This window comes from Mandrillus leucophaeus, unplaced genomic scaffold (genome assembly GCF_000951045.1).
Source record: "Mandrillus leucophaeus isolate KB7577 unplaced genomic scaffold, Mleu.le_1.0 Scaffold144, whole genome shotgun sequence".
In the NCBI taxonomy this organism is placed as follows: Eukaryota; Metazoa; Chordata; class Mammalia; order Primates; family Cercopithecidae; genus Mandrillus; species Mandrillus leucophaeus.
Window position 1 is genome coordinate 2,777,121 of NW_012101410.1, and position 13,224 is coordinate 2,790,344.

General features: G+C 46.7%; 1 protein-coding gene across 2 annotated transcripts in view; it reads right to left on the reverse strand.

Annotated features, from left to right (window-relative positions):
* The window catches only part of KCNK10 (potassium channel, two pore domain subfamily K, member 10), a 150,702-nt gene that overhangs the window by 80,903 nt on the left and 56,575 nt on the right, over positions 1 to 13,224 (reverse strand). For both annotated transcript variants that reach the window (XM_011974285.1, XM_011974284.1), the window contains exon 2: positions 4,304 to 4,653. In XM_011974285.1, coding sequence (XP_011829675.1) covers positions 4,304 to 4,653 — 350 coding nt within the window. The remainder of the gene's footprint in view (positions 1 to 4,303; positions 4,654 to 13,224) is intronic.

The following is a 13,224-nucleotide window of genomic DNA, read 5'->3' on the forward strand; positions in this document are numbered from 1 at the left end:
ACTCTATTTTGGTTATTAATAACATGAAGCACACATTCCAGCTTGGCTTTATGAGGGGTTCACTCAATCCAGCCAAGAGACCTGACAAAATAAATACTTTCCATCTACTTTCTACCCACCGGTCACTCCTTTCAGACTTGGGTGAGATACAATAGTACTTACTACCTTTCCAGCTTAAAACACAGCACACTGAAAACCCTTCTAGATGTGAAGACAGACTATTTTTAAATACTGTGTTTCTTGTGATCACTATTTACAGTGCTGCTCAGAGGCATAAAGTGTGAGAAAGCTCCCTGGTCTGTAAGAATGGACACTTTCATCCTTGTGAAGGTATCAGTGAACTGAAGGGCAAAACGTAATGATTTGGTGCAATGATTTGACACAGATTCCGCAGTTAAACCTGCTTAACTTATATTGTGAGAAAAACTAGATAAACACAAGGATGAGTCTTTAAGTCATAATAGATGGAAATCTAAAAGCATCCCAGGTCCACGACTGATGCTCAATGTGTATAGGGAGAAGAAACAGAAATGATTCCTGTTAGGCAGCCAGGAACTCTAATGATTTATTTATTGAGACAAGGTCTCACTCTGTTTCCCAGGCTGGAGTACTATGGCACAATCATGGCTTACTGCAGCCTCGACTTGCCGGGCTCAGGTGATCCTCCCACCTCAGCCTCCCAAGTAGCTGGGACTACAGGCATGTGCAACCACACCCATCTAATTTTTGTACTTTTTTGTACAAAAGGGTTTTGCCACATTGTCCAGGCTGGCCTCAAACTCCTGGACTCAAGCAATCCATCCGCCTTGGCCTCCCAAACTGCTGGGATTACCAGCATGAGCCACCACACCTGGCCATCTAACGCTTTTTGACTACTAAAATTCTGGAAAGTGTTGGATATGGTTTGGATTTATGTCCCTGCCCTAATTTCATGTTGAATTGTAATCCCCAATGTTGGAGGAGGGGCATGGTGGGGGCAGATTTCCCCCTTGCTGTTCTTGTGATTGTGAGTTAGTTCTCATGAGATCTGTTTGTTTGGTTTTTTGTTTTTGTTTTTGTTTTTGTTTTGAGACAGAGTCATGCTCTGTCGCCTAGGCTGGAATGCAGTGGTGTGATCTCGGCTCAGTGCAACCTCCGCCTCCAGGGTTCAAGAGATTCTCCTGCCTCAGCCTCCCTAGTAGCTGGGACCACAGGTGCACACTACCACGCCTGGCTAATTTTTGTATTTTTAGAAGAGATGGGGTTTCACCATGTTGGCCAGGCTTGTCTTGAACTCCTGACCTCAGGTGATCCAGCCACCTTGGCCTCCCAAAGTGCTGGGATTACAGGTGTGAGTCACTGCTCCAGGCCAAGATACGGGTGTTTAAAAGTGTGTAGCATCCCTCCCTTTACTCTCTCTTCCTCCTGCTCCAGCCATATAGGACATGCCTGCTTCCCCTTCTTCTTCTGCCATGATTTTAAGTTTCCTGAAGCTTCCCAAGCCATGCTTCCTATACAGCCTGTGGAACTGTGCATCAATTAAACCTCTTTTCTTTATAAATTGCTCAGTCTCAGGTGGTTCTTTATAGGGAGAATGGACTAATACAGCATTCAACATAAAGCACGTGTTTAAAAGAGACTGGAGCCTATTATAAACCAAGACCTCCTTAAAGGGCCTGTAGACTATTTAGATGAGAGTGTACAGTCAGTCCAACCTTGCTTTGACTGCCAGCTCTACCACTTTGGTGGTTGGAAAGCTCCTCTTTAAGGAAACTGATGTCTCCTCCCCTGTAAAATGGGAATCATGATATAAACTTAGAGTGTTGTTGATAAGATTAAATGAGATAATGGGTATATGATGCCCAGCTCATAGCAGGTGCCTAATAAAGAGTAGCTTTTTAAATTGTTATAAAATTATCTTAAATGCACACACATGTGTGTATGTGCAAACACATTCACACAAACACACACATGCACACACGTATCTCATTTCACAGAGAAATCTTTGAGGTCAAAACAGGGCACAGGTCTTAATGGCAGCATCAGAATTAGGACCTCCACGCTCCCCGATCCTGTCCTTCATTCAGGTCTCTGAGCTCTCTCATAAAGAAGAGAGTTAAAGAATGGGAAATACAGAAATGTTGAACTAATCAACAAATGCATGGATAAGCTCACATAGGTTGTGACATCACCAGTGTTCTACAATTTACGTTGATATCTTGTTCTAAAAACATTTATCTATTGGGCAATAATTAGAGGCAAAGCAAAGCATAGGTCACACGTGGAGGTAAAGATAAGACAATGCATTCCTTTTCTTCAAGATCTTATGGCCTAAAGAAGGAAAACTCACGCACGATACTAGATTCACTTCAGATCACCTATCAGGTTATTATTACATGTCTTACAACTAATTAAAAAGGATCCTACCCCATATCACAACAATGTGTATAAGTGTAATTATACTCCTACTTAAAACTACTCCAGAATTGTTTCTTCCATTCTCTAGAGCATGCTAGGCTTTAAATCTGGCACTGATTAGTACAAAAATCTCATCACTGCCAATGTGGTAGCATTTTCCCATGAAAGAAAAAAAGGGATGGGCGTGGTGACTCACACCTGTAATCCCAGCACTTTAGGAGGCCAAGGCAGGCAGATCACTTGAGCCTAGGAATTCAAGACCAGCCTGGGCAACATAGTAAAATCCTGTCTCTACAAACAAAATACAAAAATTAGCCAGGCATGGTGGCACATGCCTGTAGTCCCAGCTACTCGGGAGACTGAGGCGGAAGGATCAGTTGAGACATCGATCAGGAAGTTGAACCTGCAATGGGCCATGATCACACCACTGCACTCCAGCCTAAGTGACAGAATGAGACTCTGTCTCAAAAAAGAAAAAGAAAAAAAAAGACAAAGCCATTCGGAGAACTGACTCCCTATGCAACAGTTCTATGAAATGCTACCCTTGGATTTTTAACATTTTATTTTTTTGAGAAGAATTATAGGGCATAGTTATGAAATCATATTTACTCCCAGGAAGGGAAGAATTTGTATTTCTACTTATTTAAGAGTCAAGTCATTATTAAAACTAACTGACAAGAATGTGATTGCTATGAAGGTGCTAGATCATAAGTAGCATCAGAATTCCCCTACTCTGCTGGTATGGTAGGAAATAAATAAATACTAAAACAGCGCAGACTGGTGAATCCTACACTATCTTGGATTGTTGCAGCCACTAGAATTTAATGTGCATCATCCCAGAGCCAGAAGGAATGGTAAAAACTGTCTTTTCCACCCTCCACCTTCCAAACTTTAGAGCCCCCAGAAAGATGAGACTCTCCCTCACCTCCATAAATGTCACTGCCTTCCACTAAAACCCACTCTTTGTAGGTCAGCAGGGTGTCTGGGATAGAAAGTGGAACTTCAGCCTCAGAGGCAGCCTTCCTCCTTCACGTCCAAGGTGAAGCCCTCCAACAGGGCTCTCCACCATTTCCCTTTCGTCCTCATGGGAACTGCTTTTCTCTTTGGCTTCCCAGACTTCTCAACCGTCCTGATCCAGTACCTCGCACCGCAGCCCTGTAGATGACTCTCTGGCTTTCCTATAGCTCCTCACTGCCACAGGCCACCCCTGTAAAGCCCATACCCGTTGCCCAGAAGTGTTGCCTTGCTTCTTTAGGCTGCAGTTCAAGTTCTCTGCTTCCATTTTCCTATGAATCTTTTTTCCTTAATATCCAGGGTATGTAAAGGCCTTAGTACCGTGCCTGATACACAGTAAGTATTCAAAAACGGCAAACCTGATGATTACTACTACTGTGATCCATATTATTTCATCCCCATAAATCCACTATAACAGCTGTCTCAGGCCGCTGACAGCCTCTTCACCCACACACCTGGTGGCCTCTTCTCTACCTCATCTTCATGGACCTTGGACAGGTTAATATATCCCTGCTTATTCTAAATCTGCATATTTAAAATTCTTTCCTTCTTTGGGTTCTATCCCAGCATTCCACAGAGAGTTCAGAACCAAGGAGTTAATCAGCACACACAGGTGGACTTGAACTTGAAAATCCAAAGTCCATTGCCCTGCTGCCACCTCTGACCACTCATCCAAGACAAGATGCAGAACACAGACCCTCCTTCCCCCACACTGTCACATGCCTCACTATCGCTTCTTGGAGGTCTCAGCTCACATGTCACCTCCCCGGAGAGAACTTCCATGACCACCAGGAGCCTCTCAACTGAAAGCAAGACTTGAGACCCAGAAGATAAAACCAACACTGCCATCCACCCCACCAGTTGGTCTAAGGTCGACTCACCCCCTGCTCACCTGGATCAATGTCTCCAGCTCCTGGGGACTCACACAGACATGATCCCGCAGGAATTCTGCCTTCTCCAAGGCAATGGTATTCTTCTGGCTGCTCTCAAAGGGCTGCTCCAATGCCCGGAAGACAAGACCGCCAGTGACGAGGTAGACCACCACAACCACAAAGATGGCAACCACCGTCTTCCACTTCATGACGGTCTGCAAGCCCCCCTGGGAGGTGCCTTCCATCCTGGCTACCACTGTGGCTCGGGAGGAAATGGACAGGCGCGGAGTTGGAGTTGGAGCCGGAGCCGGGGGTTGCCCGTTAGTGGCACTCTTGGGCTGGCACACCGGTGCTGCTGCGGGAACGGCCACTGAGGAGTCAGGGTGGGGGATAAAGAAGAAGAGAGTTTGTTTATAAACAAATACAAAACGTGTCAGAAACAAAGCACCGATGTCTTCTTTGAGCCAGCTTTCAAATGTGAGGATGAAACACTGGGTCACCAAGCCTGTGGTTAGGAAATGTGATCCGTTGCTAGGTACCCATTTGAGTTCTAAAAGATAAGCACCAGGAGTCCCAGTTAAAAAAATAATAATAAAGTATAAACTGAGTTTGAAATGCTTACATTTTTCTACACGGGTCCAAATTGAAAGCTGTCTCTCTGTCATTTGTAATTCACCTCCTCCCTTAGCTTCCTTGTTGAAACAATGTGTAAGAAACACAACAAATCACCAGATTTAAAAACAAACATGTTGTTGAACTTGGAGAGGAAGTAAATAGGAGAGGGCTACCCAACTACTCTATCTAAGTACCAAGGGATGGTGATACCAAGAGCAGAGAAGAGATGAACATCTAGAGACTTAAAAAGTCCTCTTGTCACAAAACAAAGGAAAAAAGGATGAGCTTGTTATATCTTAATAGAAGATGTGACTTAGGCATAATCACTCCTGATCTACTAGTAATAGAATTTTTCTTCTATTGTTTTCCAATAAGATGTCATTGGAAAGAAAATGTTTCCTGGTTTTTGAAGCACATAGAATTCTCTAAGGTCCCTGTTCTCAGTAGGGTAATTTCATTACTTTGGAAATAAATAGGGTCAGCTGGAGGCTTTTCTGCGATGGCAGGAAGTTTGGGGTTGTGACGCACACGAAATGCTATCAGGCGTCACAGAAATGTCTTGTGCAACAATGAACGGCCATCGTACTTCGGTGTTTTTCTCCCTTTATTATTCCAATTCTTATTATAGTCCTTGTCATGGTGCAGGCTGGCTGTTGTGTAAAGAAGGTATTAGGAGATGATAAACCTAATTACCTAAGTGGGTAAAGAGTTCCACTCCAGCGGGGAGTTGAACTGATCAATCACTGTTGGAAAAGTCAAAATGCAGGCCATGTTACTCCCCGTTCAAACCACCTGGCTGTAAGGGTGGTGGCTTAGAATCTAAGTTTGTAAACATCTGCCTCTCCTCCTAGGCCCTCAGAATCAGTTTCTCTCTTTGGACACCGAGTTGAACGTCCATCTTTTATGGCGTATGATCCAATCCAATAAAATCACTCCATGTTAAATTTCCCTCAGATTTACGCAAACACAAAATTGTCTGGAATCTTGATTGAAAGAGCTATACGTTAGAATCAACAACCTGGGCATTATGTTCTTGCTAACCTTTCCCTAAAGACGCTGCATTCACTTTCCCCCTTGCTCCTGTTGATGCCGAGAAGGTGAGCGTTGCCTTGGGTGGCTTTCTTTTACCACTGCCCACATCTCCATTCATTCTGCCTCCTCACTGTATTTCATCCTTTGGGTCTTCCCCCATCCCTGTGGCCAGCAGCCTCATCCTGCCCACCGTCACATCTTGCCTGGACCAGCCCAGCAGCCTCCCAAGGGGCCTCCTTGCTTCCATGTGTATCTCGTTTCTGACCCAGAAATCTCAGATTAAATATCACTTCCGGGAGCACCTTCTCTCTTCCTGCCTTGGAGGCAGGTAGAATAATGGCCCACAAAGAGGTCCACATCCTAATCCCCAAGACATAGATGGATGTTATCTTACAAGGCAAAAGGGACTTTGCAGATGTGATTAAGAATGTTGAGATGGGGGATGACCTTGGATTACATGGTTGGGCTCAATATAATGACAAGAGTTCTTATAAGAAGGAAGCAGGAGGACACGAGAGAGAGGGGATATGAGGACAGAAGCACAGGTTGGAGTGATGCAGCCTTGAGTCCAGAAATGTGGTCCTTCTAGAAGCTGGAAAAGGCAAGGGAAGGATCCTCCCCTAGAGCCTCCTGAAGGAACCTGTACTGCTTACCCTTTGATTTTGGCCAAGTGAGGCTGATTTTGAACTTCTGACTTCCAGAACCATACAATCATAAATTAGTGTTGCTTTAAGCCACTATATGTGTGGCAATTTGCTATGGAAGCCCCAGGAAACTAATCTGCCCTCCATTAGTTCAGGTGTCCTGATATGGTTTGGCTGTGTCCCCACCCAAATCGCACCTTAAATTATATTCCCATAATCCCTACATGTGGGGGGAGTGACCCAGTAGGAGGTAATTGAAGCATGGGGGCAGGCTTTTCCCCATGCTGTTCTCATGATAGTGAATAAGTCTCACAAGATCTGATGGTTTTATAAAGGTGAGTTCCCTTGCACATGCTCTCTTGCCTGCTGCCATGTAAAATGTGACTTTGCTCCTCATTTACCCTCCACCATGATTGTGAGGCTTCCCCAGCCATATGAACTGTGAGTCCATTAAACCTCTTTCCTTTATAAATTATCCAGTCTTGGGTATGTCTTTATTATCAGCAGGAGAACACACTAATACTTCTCCCTTGCCCAGCACTCACTGTGCTGTGCTAATAGAGCCTGTACCCTTGTCCAGCACTCCCATTAGACAGAAAGCTCCATGAGGGCAGGCACCCTGTCTACCCCTCACCTCTGCATCCCTAGTGTTTTGCACAGTGCCTGGCACATGGTGCGTAGACAATCAATGATGGTGGAATAAGTGAATGAAGGGTGGAAGGAATGCTGGCACATCCAAACCACACAGACAACGTGGATGAGCAGCGTCAAATGGCAAACAGTTTGGCACTCCAGCAATACTGAAAGCAGGTCCTCAAACACAGCAGTGCTCCGCTCACACCTCCACACCTTTGCAGGTGTTGTCCTCTCAGCCAGTTACCCCTTCCCCACCCTCATCTGCCTGGAAAACTCCCATCCTCTTCAGTCTCAGCCAAAAGCCACCTCCTCTATGAAGTCGTCCTGGGCTCTTCCAGGCAGGCTCAGCGTGCCGGTCTTACCCACTAGCCTACCGGCTTCTTGGAGTCAGAAAGTTCATCTTTTAATCATTGGATCTCAATTTCTTGGCATAGTGCCTGGCATAGAGCAAATGTTGTTTTCTGGTGGTGGTGATAATTCCTTCACACAAAAACCCCATCGGAATCACCAGCACTCTCAAAAACAAACATTCATGCGGCCGGATGTGGTGACTCACGCCTGTAATCCCAGCACTTCGGGAGGCCAAGGTGGGCGGATCACGAGGTCAGGAGATCAAGACCATCCTGGCTAACACGGTGAAACCCTGTTTCTACTAAAAATACAAAAAATTAGCTGGGCGTGGTGGGGGGCGCCTGTAGTCCCAGCTACTCGGAAGCTGAGGCAGGAGAATGGCGTGAACCTGGGAGGCGGAGCTTGCAGTGAGCTGAGGTCGCGCCACTGCACTCCAGCCTGGGCGACAAGTAAGACTCTGTCTCAAAAACAAGCAAACAAACAAATAAATAAATACATTTATTTAATGCTGAATGGGCACAAAGGGGTGTGGTATGGTTGGGATAAGGCACAGTCCTTCCCAGCCTCAGGGGCTTGCCAGTCAGCTTAAGGAATGTGCTCCACAGCACCAGGTAACCAACATTAGCCGAAAGCTTCATCAGCCGATATGCAATGGCATAAGCATGGAGGTGAGTGGAGGCTGGTCTCCTCCACTGGCCTGCATCATGGATGCTTCCCAAGCTTCTAGCATCCCTGAAGCTGGGCAGAATTGGGGTTGAGAAAGGTCTCTTCAGGCCAGGTCCTGGTGCCAGTTTGCTAAAAGACTGTTCATGAGGGCAGAGTCTGAACAGAATCCACCCATTCCTGAGCTTCCAAAACATCAGAGCAAAAACCAGAGTTTTAGTCCCAAACTCATCAGTGACTGCATGACCTCGAAACTGTCACTTAGTTTCTCTGTTTGCTTACTGTGACATGTGAATAATAGCAACCACCTTTTTTTCTAAACATCCACAGGGTTCTCAGGAAAGCAAATGAGGAGCCCTGGTCTACTGGCTGGAGTATATTTGTAGATATCAAGAGTACAGGCAGAGATCTCAGAATATTACAAAACCTTTTGTGCATTTCACTAAAGATCGAGTTGGTTGTTTTGGCAAAGAAGACTGCACATCTCAATGGCTAGAAACGGATCTAGATTGTGCTTAAGTTGGATAAATTTTTTTCTTTTCCTTCCTTTTTTTTGTTTTTTGAGATGGAGTCTTGCTCTGTCACCCAGGCTGGAGTGCAGTGGTGGCATGATCTCGGCTCATTGCAACCTCCACCTCCCAGGTTCAAGCTACTCTCGTGCCTCAGCCTCTCAAGTAGCTGGGACTACAGGTGTGCACCACCATGCCCAGCTGATTTTTGTATTTTTAGTAGAGACGGGGTTTCATCATGCTGGCCAGGCTGATCTTGAACTCCTGACCTCAAGTGATCTGCCTGCCTCAGCCTCCCAAAGTGCTGGGATTACAGATGTGAGCCACTGCACCCAGCGAAGTTGGATAAATTTTTAAATGGTATTTTCATTAATCCATTTCTTCTCCTTAGAAGCCATAGTTGTTCTCACCCTAATACGAAGTTGTCTTGTGACCTGGAATGAACCACTGGAGGTCTCTGTGCCTGGAACCAACAAAGAAGCAAATTTGGCCAGATGGTGATGAGGATGGTGATGAGGATGGTGGTGAAGGTGACAGGAGCCCTGATGGCCTACTGGGCACTTACTCATGCTGTCACTCTGACAAACATTCCGCTTCCATCACTGCATTCGGTCCTCACTACAAGGAATTATCACATTGCATGAGTCCAGCTAGGTCCCCCCAGAAGCAGATGCCAAGAAGGGATTAAATGTGCATGAATTTGATTAGGGGGAATGCATGTGTGAGAGAAAATGAGAGGGAGTTGGGGAGGCTAGAGCAGCCACTAGATTCTATGTAAGTCTGACCCCTGGAAAAAGAAGGAAAGAAGGAAGGAGGAGGTAAGCATCTTCCAGCCTAAGCAAGTTTAGCAAGCCCATCAAGGAGTTCTCAAGCTGAAGTCAGCTGTCTGAGGAGTCCTGCGTCTCCCAGAAACAATCGTACCATGGTATCCTTGCTGAGCACAGACACTGGCTGGCAGGAGACTGGAACAATGTACCCGCGGTGCAAGCCCAGCCGCGGACTTCAGGGCAGCAGCCAGGGCCCTGATCACCGACACTCCCTCCAGTTAGAGGCCTGTAGGTGCGTGCTCATGCCCAACACAGCCCCACTTCACAGACAAAGAAACTGAGACCCAGACAGGTTCAATGGCTAAGTCAAGGTTAAGAGGCCCAAAAGAGAGAAGCCAGATTAAGAAGGGAATCATCTGACCTCGAAGTCAGTTCTGCAGAGTGCAGGCACAGGAAGAGGAAACACAGCAATTCCAGGGGGAAAGGGCCCTTTTATCCCAAAAAATAGGAATGACATTTGTTTCAAATAGGCATAAAAATATTTTCCAGTCTACGAGATTGACTACTTCAGTTTCGGAATGGCGGTGGAGCTCTTTCCTTCACAACGTATCAATGATGAATGGAACTATAAAGTAATGGCCTCTCACACTTCACAGCTCCAACAGAAGACTACTGGGCAGCAAAAGTGCCGCCAAGAAGTGATGAGAAAGGAAATGTTGAAAGATAACGTCCTTTCTGCTAGTTTTCATTTTAAAATGTTTCCTCGAGAATATCTGCCTGGCTGGGCGCAGTGGCTCACGCCTGTAATCTCAGAACTTTGGGAGGCTGGAAGTTCGAGACCAACCTGGCCAACATGGTGAAGCCCCGGCTCTACGAAAAATACAAAAATTAGCCGGGCATGGTGATGTGCACCTGTAGTCCCAGCTACTTGGGAGGCTGAGGCAGAAGAATCACTTGAACCAGGGAGGTGGAGGTTGCAGTGAACCGAGATCGTGCCATTGCACTCCAGCCTGGGTGACAAGAGTGAAATTCTGTCTCAAAAAGAAAAAAAAAAAAGAATATCGACACACATTTCATTTTCATCTAAATGTGGGTTATACGGAAGGGCACATGTGGAAATCGGCTTTTTCATGGTTGAACAAGCTCTTAATAAGTTTACATTACTCAGGCTTTCTCAAGCCCCACAGATATTACTGCACCATCCATTCATTCGTTCAATCAACAAACAACTGAGTTTGCCTGGCACTGCGTTTGGCACTGGAGCTACATAAATTAATAAGACACATCCTGCCTTCAGAGTTAGTGGAAGAATTAACAAAGATCTTACACATGCAGGAAGCTGTTTCTGTTTTGCTTTGTTTTGTTTGAGACAGGGTCTTGCTCTGTCGCTCAGGCTGCAGTGCAGTGGCACAATTATAGCTCACTGTAACCTCAAACTCCTGGGCTCGAGCTATCCTCCCACCTCACCCTCCCCAGTAGCTAGGACCACAGATATATGCCACCATCCCCAGCTACTTTTTTAATATTTTGTAGAGATGGGGTCTCACTACACTGTCCAGGCTGGTCTCAAACTCCTGTCCTCAAGAGACCTGCTGGCATCGACCTCCTAAAGTGCTGGGATTACAAGTGTGAGTCACTGCACCCAGTCAGTGAACCTGTTTTTATCTTCACCAAACCTTCTGTACAAGGCAATGATCATTATCTGCCCCCATTGACAGATGAGGAAACTACGGGCCAGAGAAGTGACATTGAGCAACCTATGATAAGCTAACAAGCAGCGGCATCCTTGAATCCGTCTTCCGACACCTAACCCGAGTGCCTCCACTCCTCCACGTCACCTGAAACAAATGGCATTCCAAGGGTTCAGAGTCTCTTGGAAACCTGAAATTCAGCTGCCTCAGTGCCATTGTCACACAGCAGCACGACTCTGGCTACTGACCCAGGCGAAGTGCGACTGTGACCGCAGACTCCCTGGCGAGAGGGAAAGGACACCCTCCTTTCACCTGCCCCTGCCCCACAGCCGACCTCCCACCCCTCCTCCAGGTCTGGAATCATTCCAGGGCCACCTGCACTGATGGCTCAGAGCTTCTGAAGAGTCCCAGGTTACAGCTCAGCCTGGAGAGGCACAGGCAGCCTTCAGGCTGCTGGGGAGGGAGGGTGTTAGGAAGAGGGCAGGAAAGATGAGGAGCGCAGGATTCCACCTCGGGTGCTCCACCCACACCAGCCTCCGCTGTCCCAGCAGCTCTTACAGCAGAGTCTTTGCTGCCTTTGATTCCAGATACCCCAATAACCAAATCACGTTTTCCCTGTTTCCACGGGACAGCCCTACCTTAAAGGCGATCAAGCTGATCCCGGTAAGAATGGCAGTAACACTAAGTCTGTATGCGCTAAGTGAGCAAGGCATGGTCCCAAAACGCCACCCGAGGAGAGGCTCTCCCTTTGGGTGAAGCATTGCTCCCTGCTCTCTTCCAAACGTCAGGCTGCACTTCCAGATGGAAGAGATCAAGCTGTGATGAAATGACTGAGACCCTATGGAGCCATGAGAAGAGGAAACAAGGCAGCCTGGGGGGAAGAGGGAGCTAGAACTGCCTGCCACCTCATCTCACGTCTGTCCTTTCCTGTCCCCTTAGTCCAGACCCCCATCTTCTCTCACCTGAATCATTGTGACAGCCTTCAGTCCTGTCCCCCTTAAATCCGTCCTCCACATCCCAGCCGCGTACACAGCGTATTGCTCTCTCAGGTGTCAATGTGATCACCCGGACCCCTGCTAACGATCCTCTGAAGGTACCACCAAGATTCAGAGCAAAGTGCAGGCTCCATGCCCTGCTCCCCGACTCTCCCTTCCAGGAGCTGGCTCCTGCCTATCTCCCGGCCTCACCCACTGCCACGCCCCCACAAGCAACCTTTGCCCCAACAAAACCCAGCAGCACCCAGACCTGCTCACACCTGTCCCAGAGAAACAGGTCTTGATTCCCAGATTATTTTCACCTCTTGACTCTTTTTTTTTTTCGGTCAATTCCTTCGCAAACGTCAAAACCTACCTCACATGCCCCCACCTCCAAGCTGACTGCTCATCCCCCGACATTATATTATAAGATGCCCTTCCTTTGTGTCTCAATGCGAAGTTTAGTAGAGAACCTACAACTAGGAGACCCCCGGTTACAGTTTGTTCCATTCCTGAATTTGCTCATTCATCCATTCTTCCATTTGCTTTGGGCCAGCATTTATGATATCAAGTTCACACACCTGCCCAACAAAAACTTTGACTGCAGAGTTAATCCTGAGTGTGGAAGCACTCCGGGCACTACTGTGGCTTTTTCCCCAAGCAGAAATCCAGAGTCGAGGTTTTAAAGTTCTCAAAAAGCAAACAGTCCAAGGCGAGTTCTTCATGGTTTGTACAAGTGCTAGAGTGGACAGACAGGAGACAGGGCAGTATTCTACTTCACTGGGCTCCAAACATTCAGTTCTGGCCTTTCTTGTTCTCTTCATGAAGAGCTACAAGCCTCTCTTTCACTCAGGGGTACAAAATACTTGTTAGATTTTAAAAATTCTATTGAACGGCATGAGTCACACTTGGTGAGTCCCCTCTTTGGTGGAAGACAGGCAGAATTTACCCTGAGTCTGCCTTCCTAGGGTCCCTCTGACTAGGGCCAAACTGCAAAAACTGGGATTTGAGGACCCAAAAGACTAAAGGGCTTTTCTTTCACCCCACAAGCTGGGGAGA